The sequence below is a fragment of the Phocoena phocoena genome, chromosome 3, assembly GCF_963924675.1.
Source record: "Phocoena phocoena chromosome 3, mPhoPho1.1, whole genome shotgun sequence".
Taxonomy (NCBI): Eukaryota; Metazoa; Chordata; class Mammalia; order Artiodactyla; family Phocoenidae; genus Phocoena; species Phocoena phocoena.
This window is the reverse complement of record NC_089221.1, coordinates 120,119,979-120,137,937: the sequence shown is the minus strand read 5'-3', so window position 1 is coordinate 120,137,937 and position 17,959 is coordinate 120,119,979. Positions and strand designations below refer to the sequence as shown.

General features: G+C 46.0%; 1 protein-coding gene across 3 annotated transcripts in view; it reads right to left on the bottom strand.

Moving 5' to 3' along the window:
* The window catches only part of ARHGAP26 (Rho GTPase activating protein 26), a 485,399-nt gene that overhangs the window by 368,559 nt on the left and 98,881 nt on the right, over nucleotides 1-17,959 (bottom strand). For all 3 annotated transcript variants that reach the window (XM_065873120.1, XM_065873121.1, XM_065873122.1), the window contains exons 2-3: nucleotides 3,183-3,278; nucleotides 1,494-1,555 (exon numbers count right to left, since the gene is read on the bottom strand). In XM_065873120.1, coding sequence (XP_065729192.1) covers nucleotides 1,494-1,555; nucleotides 3,183-3,278 — 158 coding nt within the window. The remainder of the gene's footprint in view (nucleotides 1-1,493; nucleotides 1,556-3,182; nucleotides 3,279-17,959) is intronic.

The following is a 17,959-nucleotide window of genomic DNA, read 5'->3' as shown; positions in this document are numbered from 1 at the left end:
CATGTGGGATCTTCCCGGACCAGGGCACGAACCCGCGTCCCCTGCATCGGCAGGCGGACTCTCAACCACTGCGCCACCAGGGAAACCCCCTTGAATTAATTTTTGTTTAAATAAACTTAAAAATTAAACATGCCTCAGTTTATCTTTTAACACCCCCTATGTGATAGTATTGATATTTGGAAATGGAGCCTTTGGAGATAATTAGGTCATGAGGAGAGAATCCTCGTGATGGGATTAGTGACCTTGTAAGAGACAGGACAGTTTCCCCAACCTTTTCTCTGCCCTGTGAGAAAACAGCAAAGAGGTGGCTGTCTGCAAGCCAGGAAGAGGGCCCTCACCAGGAACCAAATCAGCCAGCAGCTTGATTTTGGACTACTCAGTCTCCACAACTGTGAAAAATAAACGTTTGTCGTTTAAGCCACCCAGTCTACGGAATTTTGTTACGGCAACCCAAGCAGACTAACTCAGTAGACTTAGTCCTGAAACCACTGGCTGTCAGTATGGAAAGAGAAGAAAAATCCTCATTGATGACTCTTCCCTGGGCCTCTGGAGCACTGCTGCCTAGAGACAAGCCCACCTGGCGACAGATCAGCATGCAGCTTCATTTCTGATGTCTTAGGAATAAGAGGGAGGCCCCAAAGAGCTTCCTGTGGATCCAAAATCCCTCATCTATGAATGCTGAACCACATCAGAATAAAGCCTTGTACAGAAGATCTCTCTTAAGAACCTGGAGATCAGTGTTTGATTCTTGAATTTGCACACTGCCTCTCTTTGAAGAACTTCTTACAGTTCCCATCATTTACTAAGTACCCCTTGACTGGATGCCTACCAACATGGCAGGCACTGCGTCAGATACCCTGGAACTAAAAGTGAAGGAGGGGCTTCCCTGGTGGCACAGTGGTTGAGAGTCCGCCTGCCGATGCGGGGGACACGGGTTCGTGCCCCAGTCCAGGAAGATCTCACATGCCGCGGAGCGGCTGGGCCCGTAAGCCATGGCCGCTGGGCCTGCGCGTCTGGAGCCTGTGCTCCGCAACGGGAGAGGCCACAACAGTGAGAGGCCCACGTATCGCAAAAAAAAAAAAAAAAAAAAAAAAAAAAAAGTGAAGGAGAGCTCTTGGATGGGTTTATTAATAAGGTGAGAAGGAGGGGAGCAGGGTGGGGCACCTTCATTCCCATTCTGCCAGTAAGGAATCTCAGGCTCCCAAAAGTTAAATAATTCAAAAGACCCACCTTAAGTCATACACTTTATATATACACCTTATAGTGAATCTTTAGGAAGACAACAATGTGGTTCTAAGTTATCCAGGGTAATCCTCTAAATATTTACAAAAGGTTTCAAACCCAGCAAGGATGAGAAGATGAGGCTTGCTCATGAGCCCAGAGCACTCAAGTGGCAGAGCCTGGACTCAAACCCTGTTCTTCTGACAACAAATCCTGTGTTCCCTCGATGTGACCACACTGTCCAGGACCAATGGCAGTCCAGCCATACTCACCATCCGTATCCGTTCATCTTCAAGATTCCTGAGGACAGTGGCAAACTCCTGCAAAGACCTTGCTGAAAAAGAGAAAGAGGCCATGAGGTGGAAGTAGAGTGACAGGCCTTTGGGGACCCTTCCAGATACAGCTATTGTGTTATGGACTGAAATCCCTTGGCATATGCAGAGACCTAAAGACAACTCTTCCCAAGGCTCCCCTTATCTTTTCATCATTAACCATTAAGGATGACCCAGAAATGCAGGATAATCCACCGGGCACTCTAGCTAGGGAAGGGTTTCCTTCAAGGAAAAGACCTGCCTATTCCTGAGAGAACCCAAGACTGATGGGATCCTGGCCAGCTCCCAGGCTCCAGGCTGGACCAGGCAGAGTTCCTCTCTGGAGTTCAAGGATTTCCTGCCCAGGATTTGACCTCCTCAACCTTTGTCGTGGGGTTGCGTCAGAACCCAACCGTTTCTTTGCACCAGAGCTAAACAAACAACACTGCTGGCATTGGAAGCCACATCTCTGGCTTTTCCTTGGGTTCCTCCTCTCTGAGTCCTCGAGCCCCTTATTACTGCAACACAGCTGACAGCACAGCAGTCAGATGTGGACAGTCTCTTTCGCCGGGATTATTCCAAAGGCAATAAGCATTGAATACAATAGCCCTAAGGATATTTGAGACATTCATGTAATGCTGGGAAAAACATCTGTATATTCAGGAGTTACAACAATGATACGTTTTCACCGCTCTCAGCTGTCTCCCAATTCCCTCTGCTCATCCCCAGATCCTGATTTTCTGCATGCTAACAGGGAATCCATAAGCATTTGGTGACTTAATTCAATGTAACTTGCTCAACTCTTCCTCACTTAATGGAGTCAACCAAGATGCCCAATGGAAGAAAAAGGTGCAATGACTAGGCCCTGACAAAGACAGGTGTCTTGACATTGCAAATCCTCTGTGCTCAGCGTTGCCCACAGAAGATGGATAGGGGATGGTGAAGAGCGACACGGCGCTGCAAAGCTAACAAATGGTAACCTCCGCTCGCAGCCTCTTGTTAAGGAAAATGCATGGGAGAGGTGGGGCCGTGACCCAGACACGGAGCTCCTCTCCCCATCCGAAGGCAGCGACGGCTACAGAGCTCTAGCCAACTGTTGCCAGGGCAGAATGAGGGGCCGGCTGCTCAGGTTCCCCAATTTTCAAAGAAGCTAGAAAACTGGAACTTTACATAAATTCAACTTCCATGGTAATTCAATTTTAAAAAATGAGTGCCCAAGAAAACATGGCTGCATTAGGACCTCAGCCCATGAGCCACCACCTGCAACCTCTGATCTAACTCTTCACCCATCTACCCGTGTTCTGCTTTTGCTCTAATTCTAAAGTACTGTGGTTGGGGGAAGAACGTTGCAGAGCCAGCCAGAAGCAGAACGCTAACAGAGGGCAGAGACAGGAGCCCCACAGCAAACCTTCCCGCTTTCTCCTGCAGGCCGCAGGGTGAGAGTCACTGCAATCCCAGGGCTCTGAGGAGAAGCCCTGGAGAGCCCCGGGCCCTGACCTTCACTCAACTCTGCCCGCTCCACTCTTAATACTGACTTCTTAATTTACAACACCTACATACTCCCTATTCCAGGGGAAAGACTCAGGAAGGACACTGAAAGCTGTGGTACACAGTGGACTTTTTAAACTCTTGCATGTGGTGAGAACTTACCTATGCACATTTCATCATCTGTTTCTGCATCTCCTATGCACTGAAACTTAAATTCATTTAAGGAATCTGCAAATTTCCGCTTCGCTGAAGACAAATCTAGCGAAAAAGGAAAAAAAAAGAGTAAAAAATACGAATTACTGAAATAAACCTGCTTTCATGTTTCCTGCACTTTTTAGTCCTTTTACTAATACAGCAGCTAGCAGATCTGTTCCTGAGTCCATCTCAGAGCACAAAAGAATATAAATTCAAAAGAGTGAATACTTGTTTATAACATGAAATAATTCAGAAGTTAATATTTTCGCTACATTTGCTTTAACAAGTCTGGTCCTCACTCTCTAATTCCTCAGGCTACGCATCGAGTCCTGCCGCCTCCAGCTGACACCCGTGGGGGTCAGTGAAGCTGCCCTCACATGAGACTCAACAATACCTCCATCCCAGTGCAACGGTACAAGGGAGCTGGCACAAAGGGCTTGGAACTTCACAGGAGCAACCAGACCACCCCTTCCGACTCAAGGACGCGGGAGGCCCGAGTTCTCAGAACCCTCTGGGCTCCACTCAAAGCAGAGCAGCCGCCAACCTGACGAATCTCCACCTGAACCAGTTTCCTGGGTCACCTCGTTCCACCGCTGCCCCGAGAACAAAGCCCTGGCAGTGTTCTGAGTTGGGGTAAAAACACACCCCACACATGGTATCTATAAAGAAACCACTTGGAGGCCCTTGTCCAATTTAAAAAATAAGCTTTCATTTAAGACAGTAATAAAAGCCAATGATCCTTCCTGAACCCTCAGCTTCTGTTAAGGGTATAAACCACCGAGGCACCTTTAAGTGGCCTGACAGACAAGGCTGCTAGGCACAAACACGCTTAACTTAATTCCACGTGCAGCCTTCCTGCAGATGAGGCTAATCATTCAAATTACCCTCGGACATGTTTCCCTCATTGAAGGGGAAATGGCATTATGTTCCAATTCCCAGAGGAGGGAAAGATGCGGCATAACCGGCAACGAGGTCTGGCTTTAATAAGGTACTGGGGGGAGCGGAGGGCGGGGATTCTGGCTTCACAGATCAACAGAGCCTCTTGGAATATAAGCATCCACGATCCTCAGCCCTTCTCTTCAGCTCTTAGATTTGTCCCTCGACGTTAGGGGTCACGTTTTTTCCATCTGCTGGTTTGTGTGTTTCCTCTCCAGGTACCTGGCACTGCACCCTGCTCAGTACATGATGAATAACGCGCGTGTATGGAGGAGGGGGCTGGGGGACTGTACACAAATCCAGCTGCCAGTGTTGAGTTCTCCGATCCCAGTGTTCGTTCCAAGCAACGGTGCCAGTGGAAGAGCCAAGCAGGGCCGTCCTGCTGTTCTCAGGTCTGAGGCTCCGACCACCGTATGGATACCAGGGGCTCCTGCTCCGGGACCACCCTCCCAACCTGAGCTCGGATGACGCGGGTCCCCAGCTAGCCGTGGCTTGCGCAAGGCCCTCCACTCACTCGACACCAGAAGAGGAAGGCACTTGGAGTGGAGGAGAACACAGGAGCCAACGGCCAGCAGTCTCTGGTCTCTCCCTGGTTCGGTCAATTAAATGGAATGTTCTTGGCCAGAAGTCCAAAGATGCCGACAGGGAAATCAGGCATCTCTTAAGACTGGCCAACCCAGGCTGAGGAGATCCCCGAGAACACACATCAGTCCCTGGCAAGTCAAGAAAGAAACAGATGCATCTGAAAGTCAGAACACCGTGGGGAGGAAGGACAGGGGCGGCCACAGGCAGGCAGGAAGAAAACGAGAGAGAATAATCTTTCCCAGACAAAGACAAAGCCCTCCGAGAGGCCCCACGTGTGGAGTGCATGGTACTCAGTCTTGGGCAGGTGGTACTCAGTCTTGGCTTTGCCAGAATGTTTCCCTGATCAGAACTCACAGAGAAAGGCCTGAGCAAAGAGTAAGAACAGGACTGCTTCTCTGTCCATTCAGCAACCCCCCTGTGCCTCCCCAATAGGGCAAGCAGGACTCAAGCTGGACCATCTTCTCAACAAAGTGGAAAAAGAGAGAAGTCAGCCAGGCTTGGGAAAGTTCCCGGCACACACCTGAAAAGTCATGCTGCCAGGGGCAGCTGCCAGGAAGGATCAAGGAGTGGCTCATAATGCAAGACGGGGCCTCTGTGGGGCCTTCCACAGCAGGCCCACTGAACCAGGAGCAGGCCCGTTAGCTTACAACCAGAAGGTAACCTGATTCCCTGTGCGGTGGCACACAGCACACCCCGAGAAGCGCTGTGGGCCCCACGAAGCCGATAAAGAGGCCGGTGCCCTGGATGGGAGATTAGGTAACGAGTCCTGGTATGGAGTCAATACTGGGCTGTGGGCCCAGGAGGACAGCTGGGTAGAGTGAGAAGCCCAGTTACTGGAATCTGAAAAGGAACTCACCATGGGCTTGAACGACACATGCCAGACACAGCACTCTCTGGGTAAAGGTACAGTGGACACCTGCTGTTTCCTTATTCAGCATCTACTCCCCGAACTTAGGAACATCATCTCCAGCTTGCTTTGGAGAACCTCCCTTCTCCACTTGTGTTACATGGGGTCCTGGTTCTACACTGGTCAACCCCTTCCCCAGCCCCTTGCCCTCACCCCAACCTCCACTGGCCTCTGGGTTCGAGTTGCAGCTCCACCATTTACCAGCTATGTAGCTAATCCTGGGTTAGTCATAAAGTCTCTGTCAACTCACCTCACAGAAGTTGTCACCCCCTGAGTGAGGAGACCCACCGAAGCTGCGGGGCTGTCAGGATAGCCAGCGAGACGCACGGGGGAAGCACTCTGTACACTGTCAGCTTCAGTTCTATTCAAGGCTGGGCTACTCTTCCTTAATGCATTAGTCCCCCAGTAACAGGACCCAGGGAAGGGAAGCATGATTACTGGTACTGAGAGCTCAGAGAAGTTAAAGGACTGACATAAGAGCACACAACCTCTAAGAAGTAGATCTGCAACTCGACCGAGTCCTCTGAACTGAGGTCCTTGTGGGCACACCCTGCTGCCTCACCCCGTTCGGATCAACTCCTATGCATTACTTGGGACAACAGAGAGAACATCAAAAAGAGAACACCCAAGAGCCACTGCCTCTTGGCTACTGCCACCCAGTAAGAGTGCTGGCAACTTATGCAGGTGATCATGTTGGATATGCAGCTGCAGAGACTTCTTTCTGGAGCCTTTCACTCCGATGCTCACAGGAATCTCACATGCACATTCCAGTAAGAGGAGAGGAGAAGGCAGGGAGGCTGGCGCTGGGTGCATGCCAAGCTCCGTGGCCCCCTGCTCATATAACCCCACTGTTTCATGTTCAGGCAGTGCAAGACACAGCGAGCAGCCAAGCAGAGGCAATAATATTTACTTTGCAGAAACATCTGTTGCTAGAAAGGCAGAATGCTGGCCAGAGTGGGGAGAAGGCGTGACTGGCAGCCTCTGGGGAGGACAAGGATCTGCTTTACACAGTTAAGGAGGCTCTGCCGCTGAGTGAGGAGACCAGGCGGGTTCGGATATGGAAGCAGCTGGAAGTCTGGGCCCTGACGGGCTGCTCCTAAAGCTGCCTGCTCACTGGGGGACGAGAGAAAAGTGCCCTTCTCTTCCTGGAGACGCCATGCTCTGCCACAGCAGACACTAATTCTGCAGAGTTTAAGAGAGTAAGCCAAGCATAAACCTTTCTTTCACCAAAACAGCTGGTTTATCCTAATTTTTGTTTTGTTTTGTTTTTTTGCGGTACACGGGCCTCTCACCGCTGTGGCCTCTCCCGTTGCGGAGCACAGGCTCCGACGCGCAGGCTGAGCAGCCATGGCTCACGGGCCCAGCCGCTCCGCGGCACGTGGGATCCTCCCGGACCGGGGCACGAACCCGTGTCCCCTGCATCGGCAGGCAGACTCTCAACCACTGCACCACCAGGGAAGCCCTATCCTAATTTTTAAAGTTAGAATATACCTTGATTTACACAAGCTTTACCAGTAATAGCACCAGTCAAGCCACTTCCTTTTTTTCCTTTGGTAAGACTTAACACACATGTGCACAAACACACAGGCTCGTGAACACGCACATAATGAAGGACTCAAGGTAACCTTACAATTATATTTATTTTCAGTGCATCTGACCTCCAAAGTTACCAAGATCGGATATAACTACCCTTAAAACGTGTTGCTACTCTGTCACATGTTCCTGGACTTACAAACTGATTACAGTTAATAAAGACCAACTGCCGAAAGAAGCACTTGCAACAGGATTGGCCTCCTGGCTGCTTCAAACACAAGAACACCAAAGTCCCTAGGCCTTGTTAATGTCTCCCTTTTCTGAAAGCCAAATTACACTTACACTCTGTGCCCCATCACCCCGCATTTAGAATGACTCTGGAACTATTCATGAGTGGTTTTGTATCACAATGCACAATGAGTGCCTAGGACAGGGCTGAACAAGGTAGCCCTCAAAGCCTGTTGCATCCGTCCGATTGGCCACAGCAACACAACTTGTCTTGTCTGGAGTGTCTGAGATTCCCCAGATAAGAGGACCCACGATGAGAGCTGAGAGGTGGACGTGAGCCCAAGAGGTTACAGCTTTTCCCCACAAGCCCCATTCCCAGGTAAAACTCAACACACTCAAAATGAAATTCTCTCTCCCCTCCTACTGGCTCCCCAGAGAGCCAACCAAGGGCCCCTTCCTATGTCCTTCATTGGGCAAAGGGCACCATCATTCATCCTGCCACACAAGTCAGAGTCAGACACCCATGCATCGTCCTTGACGGCAACGGTGTCCTTCCCAAGTCTGTCCATTTTGCCTCCTAAGTATCTCGGTTCTGCACACTCCATCACTACCAGCAACCCCTAAACCAAATACCCCCATTGCCTGGATAACTGCAGCTGCCCCTCCCTGGTCTCCCCACATCCACTTTCGTCCCTCCGGCAGTTCTCCACCCAATCGTGTCGGCTCCAGCAGTGAACCCTGCGACGGTTTCCCAGAGCTCTAAGAACAAAGACCAAAGACCCTTCCAAGGCCTGAGGGGTCCTGCAGGGTCTGGGCCACCACCTCCCAGCGGGCTCTAGAAACCCTGGCCTCTGCCAGTTCCTGGAACGGGCCCAACTCCTGCCTGCAGCCCTCAGCTCAACAATTCCTTCCTCCAGGAAGCCTTCCCTGACTCGTCTAATCAGACCAAACCCTGCCCCAATTTCACTCCCAGAATCCTATGTACCTCTTCTTCACAGCAATTTTATATCGCTCAGGTAATTATCTGATTAGTATCTCCCTGACTTGTAAGTTCCATAAGGGTGAGGACTGTGTCCCTTCATGCTCACCACTGTATCCTCAGATCATGTATCCTCAGAACCTAGCACAGTGCCTGACTGAGAGCGGGTGTCACAGAAAGAACAAAGGGAGAGAGGAAGTCAGGCACTCCACTAGTTCATCACACTCAAAGGTGAAATTCCCGATTTTATGCTTGATGAGTGAAAAAAAGCAGATTAGGTACATTAGGTGAAACTTTCCAACTTATGTAAGTCTGGTTGGAGCTTACATATGTAAGAATGTGCTTACTGTTAACATACAGGCACCTGCCCTGATGCTGTCCATTGAGGAAGATTCCCACGGAGCTGAAGAAAGAGCTGGCAGCGTGCATGTAAAGTAAAACCTTCTCTACACTAAGTGACCAGGGAAAATGAGCTACAAACACGCCAACTGTTGGTCACAGCTAGGTGTCCCCTTTCAGCCCCAGCACGTCCCCAAGCCTGGAGCTAAAACAGATGAAAGAAGCATTCCCAGTTGACTCTTCTCTCTTTCCCGGTATCTGGGCAAGCTGAGAACACATCCTACCAAAACCTGTGATTGGAGAGAGGCATTTCCCCAGGTCTGCATGTGGCATTTTAAACTGAGTACCTGTAAGAAAAGCAAGCGACGTCCCCTTGTTAAATGGCCTGAACCCTACATTATATAAGCAAAAAGAAACAGACCATGTTCAAATCTTACAATACTAACATTTGTCTAGTTACTGTGATGTGCAGCCTTGCCTGTGGCCTCTAGATGGCGAGCAGCTGTATCAGAGAAGGTGTGCCAAGACTCAAGGAGAAACAACAGGGCCAACCTTCAACCTGTCCCACTGATGAAGACACCCACCGGAGAAGCAAATGTCCAGTGGACATTTGTCAATCAGCAATAGAGGGAGGGGCCCTGGCCTCCACGGGGGAAGAAGTGTCCTAATACATTCCAAGAAGCTGTGTTGATCTTATCCATTCAAGCCTGAGACACGGAGAAGGGCTGGAGGGATGAAGTCACCACCGAAGTGTCTCTCGCATTCTTTCAAATCTGGCTGGAGAAGACTCGGAAAACCTCTCATCTCTCCAAAGGGTGATATGCCCACCAACCACAACAGCCACGGCACGTCACATAAAGTCCATTCTGATTACACATCTGCGTGCGTTTCCCTAAGGTCATTTCCCCTAGAACTTCATTTTCTAAATGAGGCCATAGCCAGCACTGACTCCGGAGAATCTGTTTTTTCAACCAGAGCACTAAGGGTAATTAAATTTTCAGAGTTGATTTTTAAAATGAAATCAAATAGAGAACAAAGAAAGGTGTGTCATCCTTTTCCGGATGAGGTTTCTGATTCTATTTGCATGAAACATCCTTCAAGAATATGGGAGACCAAACCCACCTTCATCTATATCAAAATAACTTTAAATATATTATGCATTAGTTTATTGGATACTTACTGTGTAATATGTACCTACTAAGCAATTTAAATCATTTTGTCCCTACAACCATCGTACTGAGCACGTATTATTACTCCCATTTTGCAGACCGGTAAACAGACTCAGAGAGGTTAAATAACCTGTCACAGCCACACAGTTAATAACCGGTAGTTTAAGAAACCTGGTCTCTCTGATCCCCAAACTCTTAACTATTATACCATATTGTCTAATTTACGCAAATATTTGAGAATCTAATATCAGTGTGCTCAAAGGAATAAAAAGATGACATGTACACATTCCATATCCTGGAGGAGAATACAATTTAGAAGGGTCAATCTGTGTATACAAACATAAATTTAAGCAGTGCATGTTAAGTCAATCTGAGAATTAAAAGAAAAAAAAATAGCCACAGAAGTGTAAGAGGGATACTATTTCAGCTGGGGCCACTGAAGGAGGCTTCCCAGAAAAAAAAGAATAGGAAGTGGCATTTGAAGTGCACCTTAAAAGTTCAGTAGTATTTGGATATCTAGAAATGGGAGGAGGTGCAGGGCAGGGAGGCAGGGATGGGAAGGTATTCTAGAAGCAGGAATGGGAAGCAAAGAGATGCAAAAGGAGAGGACCTACCCAGAAATAGCAGGAAGCCCAGCTTGATGGATAGGAGATAAGACTGGGAAGAGAAGTTAAAAGGAACTGAATGCCAAGCTAATGAATTTGAACTTCATCCCCAAGGAAATGGAAACCAGATTTTTATACAGAAGAGAGACTAGATCAACTTAAACACTGATTAAGCCTTTCACTAAGGAGCTAGCGCAGAACTTAGTTTGGGAACTTCTACTCTGACTTTCCATCCCACTTCACCCGAGAACACACAACCACAGTCAAGGGGCTTTCTCCCTGTGGGATGACACCTCTCAACCTGGACAATGGTGCCCACCACTCAGCCTGGAGATAAGGAGAGCATGAGGGATTCAAAGAAACTCTGCTCCCTACCAAAAAGTCCAAGTTCAGGTCCAGTTATGAGTGATCAATAGCATCATCATGGTATATACATAATTACAGCTGACCCTTGAACAACACGGGGGTCAATCACATGTAACTTATAGTTGGCCCTCCGTATTCACAGTTCTTCCACATCTGCAGATTCAACCAACCACAGACCACGTAGTACTGTAGTATTTACAACGGAAAAATATCCACATATAAGTGGACCCACCCAGCTCAAACTCACGTTGTTTAAGGGTCAACTGTATATACAAATGATGTATACAAAGACATTTGTATTTCCCAAGTGCTATATTAGCTTTTCCTCATAAGAATATTGAGAGTTTAAGTGATTACATTTGATCTTCTATAGATAAGGAAATCAAGGACTAGCTGAATGACAGTGCATGTCACATAGTAGGTGCTTAATGAATATTTGCTAATCAATGATCATTATGTTAAGTGAGTCAGCATCAGACCTACAAAGTATAAAAATTAATAAAAAATAATAAACTCTAATTAAAATAGTGTCAGGAGGCCAGAAGGGCAAGCTCTCAAGCCCTACAAAGTTAGTGCTCAGGAGGAAAAAGACTTCCTCTTCTTGCCTGGCAAGAACTTAGCCAATGAGAGACTGTCACAAGTCAGCCAATGAAAAGCCACTATACTTTGAACTCTCAATTCCTCCAATGGATTCTTTGTTTACTACAGCCCTCCCAGCTTCCTTCTCCCCTCTTTGAAAGGGTTCTCCTCTCTTTGCTGGGCAGGGACTCACATGTGGCTCACCATGATTGTAGACCCCAAAGGGAAAATCTTTGTTGATCCCAAATAAACCCACTTTGTACTAGAGAAATAACTGGCAGTCTATTTGTTTGAGGTCAAGATTTTGGTGGCCCGAATGGGGATCCAGAGAAGACCCCCAATGACTCCAAGGCTCGTGAGCAAACAGGTGTGACACCCACTTCAAGCCCATTATTGCTCACTGCTTTTCTCACCAACCCTGGGGTTTGAGGGTAAGTTTTTCTCCCTCTCTCCAAATCCAAGCTTCTGCCCTCTCTGCATTTTGAACCTCTGCAGATCTTATTTGGGATCTATTTTTAAGACTTTGTCCTTTCTGGTTAAGGCCTTGTTCTATATTCAAGCACTCACCTGGCACTTCAGCCTGATTTTTGAAGTCAGGCTGTTCCAATTCAAACTGTGCTAGCCTTCAGTCCATTCCTTTTGGAATAGGGGCTGTTTCATTGGAACTGTGCCACTTCAGCCTTGGGCCTGATTCCTTTTGAAGTAGGGGCTGGTGGTGTTCTACTGGAACTGTGCTGTTAAGCCTTTGGCCTAACTCCTTGGGGACTGAACTGCTCTAGTGGAACTGTGCTGTTATATCTTTGGCCTGACTCCTTCAGAATTAGGCTGTGTCATTAGAGCTGTGCTGTGCAGCCTTCAGCCCAACTCTTTCAAGACCAGATTGTTCCCTTAGCACTGGCTGGTATTCGACCTGAAGTCTATTTGAGCTGTTTAGGCTGTTTGAAAATTACTCTCTGCTCAAGAGAAAAACCTCTGAGAGATGGGAGCCCAGTTATGTGACTATTTTGAGGGCACTCCCCCACATCGGGATTCCAGCCAGTTTTGTTTAAATACCACAGTCCTTCCTCAGGCGCATTTCTAACTAAATGGACCTACCTAACCAAAGGCAATTTAGAATATGAAAGCCATTATGGGGAACTTTTGAAATCCCCAAACTTTTCTTAAAACCGAATTGGACAACCACAGCTCAAAAATTTCCAAAACTGAATGAAATGCCTATTTTGATTGGTATTTTGAGGCTTCTAAACATTATCAGAAGCCTAAAATTGCCTTTCTGCAAAATAAGATCTTAAGATTAACTGAGACAAACAAATGATTAAAGAAAGATAAAGTGGCTTCTGAAGCCTCCAGCTCCTCTTCCCGGGTTCCTTTGTCCCAGGCTCTGCCTCTGGTGCCATCTTCTTCCTTTTCTTCTCTGCCACCTACACCTCTATACCCTCAATTCCCCCATACTAATAAGTCTCTGGTCGAACTTCCCTTTACTCCTGAAACTCTTCCCACCCCCTTTTCCTCTAAACCTATCAGAACCTGATCCTCTAATTAAGTTTTCTAAGGATCCAGAGGCTAAACACTTAATTTCTTATATTCCCTGGACTAAAGTTGGAACTGCAAACCACAGTCAAAGATTTTCCCAAAGTAACCAAAAATCCTCACAGATTTGCTGGGGAATTTAATATAGCCATTCAAGTTTATCAACCTTATTGCTCTGACTTATATCTGCTAGTCATATGCTTGTAGGTGAAGGCCAGGCCCAGCATTGGATGAAAACTGCTAATAGGGAAAATCCTGAAAGTCCCTAGAATTACAACTGGGAAACCAGCCCACTCACTGACTTACTGTATTAACAGGCTCAGGCAATCACTAGGCAATTTCATCAGGCAATTCCTAGGGCTTTTCCAAAGTCTGTTGATCAAAACAAAATTCAGGCATTCAAACAAAACTCTGATGAACCTGTTCATAAGTATTACAACTGACTTCAGATTATTTTTAAAAGAAATTCTGGTCTTCCTTCAGATATTGATTCCATTCACACAGCTCTTAACTCTATGTTTATTAATGGGCTAAACTGGGACCTTTCCCTTCTAGTAAAAAGGACCAGGATGGAATCCACTCCAGATTTAGTTAATCTGGCAAACCAGCTCTCTCACACTCTGGATGAATCACCTAAAAGGAAGACTGCTGTAATTCTTAATCTTCAACTACAGCAAATGAAGGCCCCAAAATGAAACCAAAACCCTCCTAGTTTCTGCTATTACTGTAAAGAGCCAGGACATTGGAAAAGAGATTACTACAAATGTAAGCACTTCAGGTACCTTCAGCTCTCTAACCAGCCTTTCCAACGTCCTCCCAATTCTCAATGGCGGGGCTGCCACGAACTATAGAGGCTCTTCCCAACCCTCCTTCTTAATCGGCTAGGAGAAATATTTCTCCAGATTATGGATGAATCTCTTCCAGTCCTGACATTGGAGCTACACTCTCAGTGCTCAACCCCACTATGACAAAACAGCCCCAGCCTCAGGATACTAAATGAGTTCAAATAGTGAGGATCTCTAATGAACCTCAAAAGGTTCCTGTCTCTGAACCTACTCCCTTTTGTATAGGCTCTTTGAGAGATAACCCCCTTTCCTCTGTAGTTCCTCTGCCCCATCCATTTATTAGGCTTAGACTTCTTAGAAAAGTATCGTGCTGAGATTTCTTTCTCCTAAAAAGGGAAAATAACTCTAGGAGTTGACAGTAGTCATCAAAGCAGCCAGCCAGGTGAATTAAAGGACCCTTTGACATCTTATATTTGCTCCATTTCTGATGATACTAGAGCTGATTCTGGAAACACTGATCATTTGTCCCTATTGAATCAGCTACCAACCTTCTTAAGGGCAAAATCTCCAACTGATATTGTCAAAATTCATAGCGCACCTCGCATCAAGATTCAAACAGATCCCTCAAAACCTCTCCCCAGAATTAATCAATACCCTATAAGAAGCCCTTCAAGGTACAAAGCCCATAATAGAAGACTACAAGTCTCAAGGCCTCATTATCCCTTGCACTAGGCACTATTTCCTGTAATACTCTTATTTTTATGGTAAGAAGATCTAAGGGCCGAGGGTAGAGGTTTGTCCAGGACCCCTGAGCAAGAAACAACATTATCCCTCGACACCCTGCTGTTCTTAACCCTCATACATTACTAACATCCACCCCCATGAAAGCAAATTCTTTACTGTAATTGATGAATGCAGGGCGTTCTTTAGTATTCCAGTTGAAGTTAGCCAGCACCTCTTTGCCTTCAATTGGGAAGAAAAAACAATTCATCTGAACAGTAATGCCTCAGAAATTTATTTCTCACAAATCCTGAAGGCTGATTTGGATGATAAAAAGTTCTCTGGAAGTTCTACTTTGTTGCTATACGTTGATGATTTACTTCTTTGTTCTTCTTCTTCTTCTCCTCGAGCCTCCTCACTGGAAGGTAACATACACTTGCTAAAGCTTTTAGCCTTAAAGGGACATAAGGTCACCAAGAAAAAACTGCAGTTTGCCAAAACCCAGGTTCAATATTTAAGGTATCTGGTATCAGAACAAAGGCTACACCTAGATCCAGATAGCCTTCATGGTGTCTTAAGTTCCCCCCAAACCCAAAACTAAGCAACCAACTGTGAGGTTTTCTCAGGCTAGTTGGTTATTACTGAAACTGGATTCCAAATTTCTCTCTTATGGTCAAACTTCTGTGTGTTTTACTGAAGAACAACCACCCTGACCTAATTTTATGGGAAGAACCAGACAACACAGCCTTTTAAAGGCTTAAGGGAGAATTTAGTGAACCCACTTGCCCTTGGGCATCCCATTTATCAGATTCCCCTTTTCCTTTTTGTATAGGGAAATGAACGGAAGGGAACATCCTTGGGGTACTCACCCAAAAACATGGGGACCACCATCGACCAGATAGCATTACAGCCAGCAACTGGGCGCTACGGCACAGGGAAAACCCTCTTGCCTTAGACCCATTACTGTCATTGCCCTTTTGGTTAAGGCCAACAAGAAAATCATTGTAGGATCCCCTTTAAACATTTTTGTACCTCATGCAGTAGAAGCCCTCCTGAATTTTCATCACACTCAACATTTCTGTCAGCCACCTCACCTCCTATGAAGTCCTTGTGTTAACTGCTCCTCACTTATTACATTATAATACACTTCACCTAGCTACTCTTCTCTCCTATGTCACCAAAAAAGTCCCTCACAACTGCTCAATGCTGAGAGATCACCTCCTGACTCTTTGTGACAACCTGTAGTAAATTCCTTTGGGTAAGGTTAACTTCTCATGGTTCACTGATGCTTCTTATTTAAAAGATGACAATGCGAACGTTGTGCTGGGTGTGCTATTTCAACTCCTTTTGATACTGTTGAGGCAACATCTTTACCTATGGCTACCTCAGCCCAACAGGCTGAATTATACGCTCTTACATAGGCCGATATGTTCGGTAAGGGCAAAACTGCCAGTATTTATACTAATAGTAGATATGCTTTCAGAATAGCTCATGATTTTGGAATGTTGTGGAAGCAACATGGCTTCCTTACTTCCAGGAGAAATAAAATTTTAAATGGCCCCTATGTTCAGGAATTATCAGTTGTGATACTTTAACCCACCACTTTAGTTATTATTAAGATTCCAGGGCATTCTAAACTTGATTCTCTGGAAGCTATGGGAAATCACCTGCTGACATTTCTGCAAGGAATGCTGCCCTTAAAGAAACCAAAAGTAGCCAAACCTCTGTCATAGTCCAAATAAATAGTTCCCCAAATGGTAACTTAGAAAAGCTGGCTAGAGAAGCCTAACAATTGGCCTCAAAAAAGGAAAAACAAGGTTGAAAATTAAACAATCGTTGGTTTGATAAAAAGAGAAAGCACTGGTTCATACCAAATAACAACCAGTCCTACTAGAAACTCTAAAATTCCCACTCCTCACCACTGTACATCCATTCAGCCATTGGTCTACTGACAAAATGATAGCATTTGTGAATCAATATTGGTGGGAAACATTAACAAGACTGCAAAAAGTGCCTACCTCACTTGTCCCACTTGTCCAAAGTACAACCTAGGGAAGTCTGGGTACTGCTCTCCGACATTTTAAACTGCCTAATAGATCATTCAAGTCTGGCAAATAGATTTCATACAGCTTCCTCCCTCCTGTTGATATAAATATATTTTAGTCATTGTATGTTTTCATACCGGACTGAATGAAGCCTCTGCCTGCAGACAGGTTACTGCCTCTCCTGTGGCTAAAGTTCTTTTGGAAAAGATTGTCCCTACCTGGGGAACTCCTCTCAACCTTCATAATGATCATGGAACCCACTTTACTGATCAAGTACTTCAACAAGTCTGCACTGTTTGGCTGGTTTCATAACACTTTCACTGAGCTTATCACCCTCAATTCTCTGTTTTAGTTGCATGCACTAATGGCATCATTAAGACTCAACTGGAAAAATTTGTAGCAGCCCTCCAAATACCTTTGCAAAAAGCACTGCCGTCGACCTTTCTAAATCTGGGATCCACCCCTTCTGAAACTCAAACTTTCACCCTTTGACACAGTCGCAAGATGCCCAATGCACTTGGTTCATGCTTCTTTTAATTCACATATGGTAAAAGGATAGCTACTCCAATATTGCAAAGGCCTAATTGCTTCTATTAAAAATAACCGTTTTTGGATAACTAATAAGAACCTGCTGTATAAAAAAATAAATAAAAATTAAAAAAAATTTTGGTAGAGCAATCTTTTCACAGTGCACTCTCGGGAGGTGAATACCTTAAGTATCACAACTTGCAACCTGGATGTTTCACTTACTGGAAAAGACACCTCCAGAAAGACTCTCTTCAACTTCACTGGAAAGGACCCTATCAGGTACTACTAACCAACCTTTATGAAGCCGAAATCCAGGGAACAGACTCTTGTATTTACATAACACACCTAAAGAAAGCAGCAAACCAAACTGGATCTGCACATCATCTGGTGACCTGAATGTAAAGATTCCCTGGAATTGAAGCAGACAGTATCTGATGAGACAGCTTTTCCAAGATATCTGGACCAGGCCTGCAGAAAGTTTGCCTGCCAAACCTTTGATGATGACACAATATTTCAGATGGTCTCCAATGACTATGATCTTGACAACATATGGACTTTAGATAAAAGTGCCTGAGGGCTCCCCCTCCTACCCCTCCTTATTACTTGGATGTGACCTCAGTAGGTTTCTGTGCACTTTCCCTCCGATGTGGAACACTACACTCAGAAAATTTCCTTCCTTACCTTGAGGGACAAAAAGCTGCTAAAACCAGAAAACCTAACTCTTGACCAGTGATGCTTTCAGAGAAGGATCTTGATCAAAAGGGGGAAATGAAAAAATTGATAAACAAAAACCTCAATTTATAGAGTTGGGAGGCCAGAAGGGGGAGCTCTCACACCCAACAGTGATAGCAGAGCCCAAAAGGAAAGACTTCCTCTTCTTGTTGGCAAGAGCTCATCCTATGAGACACTG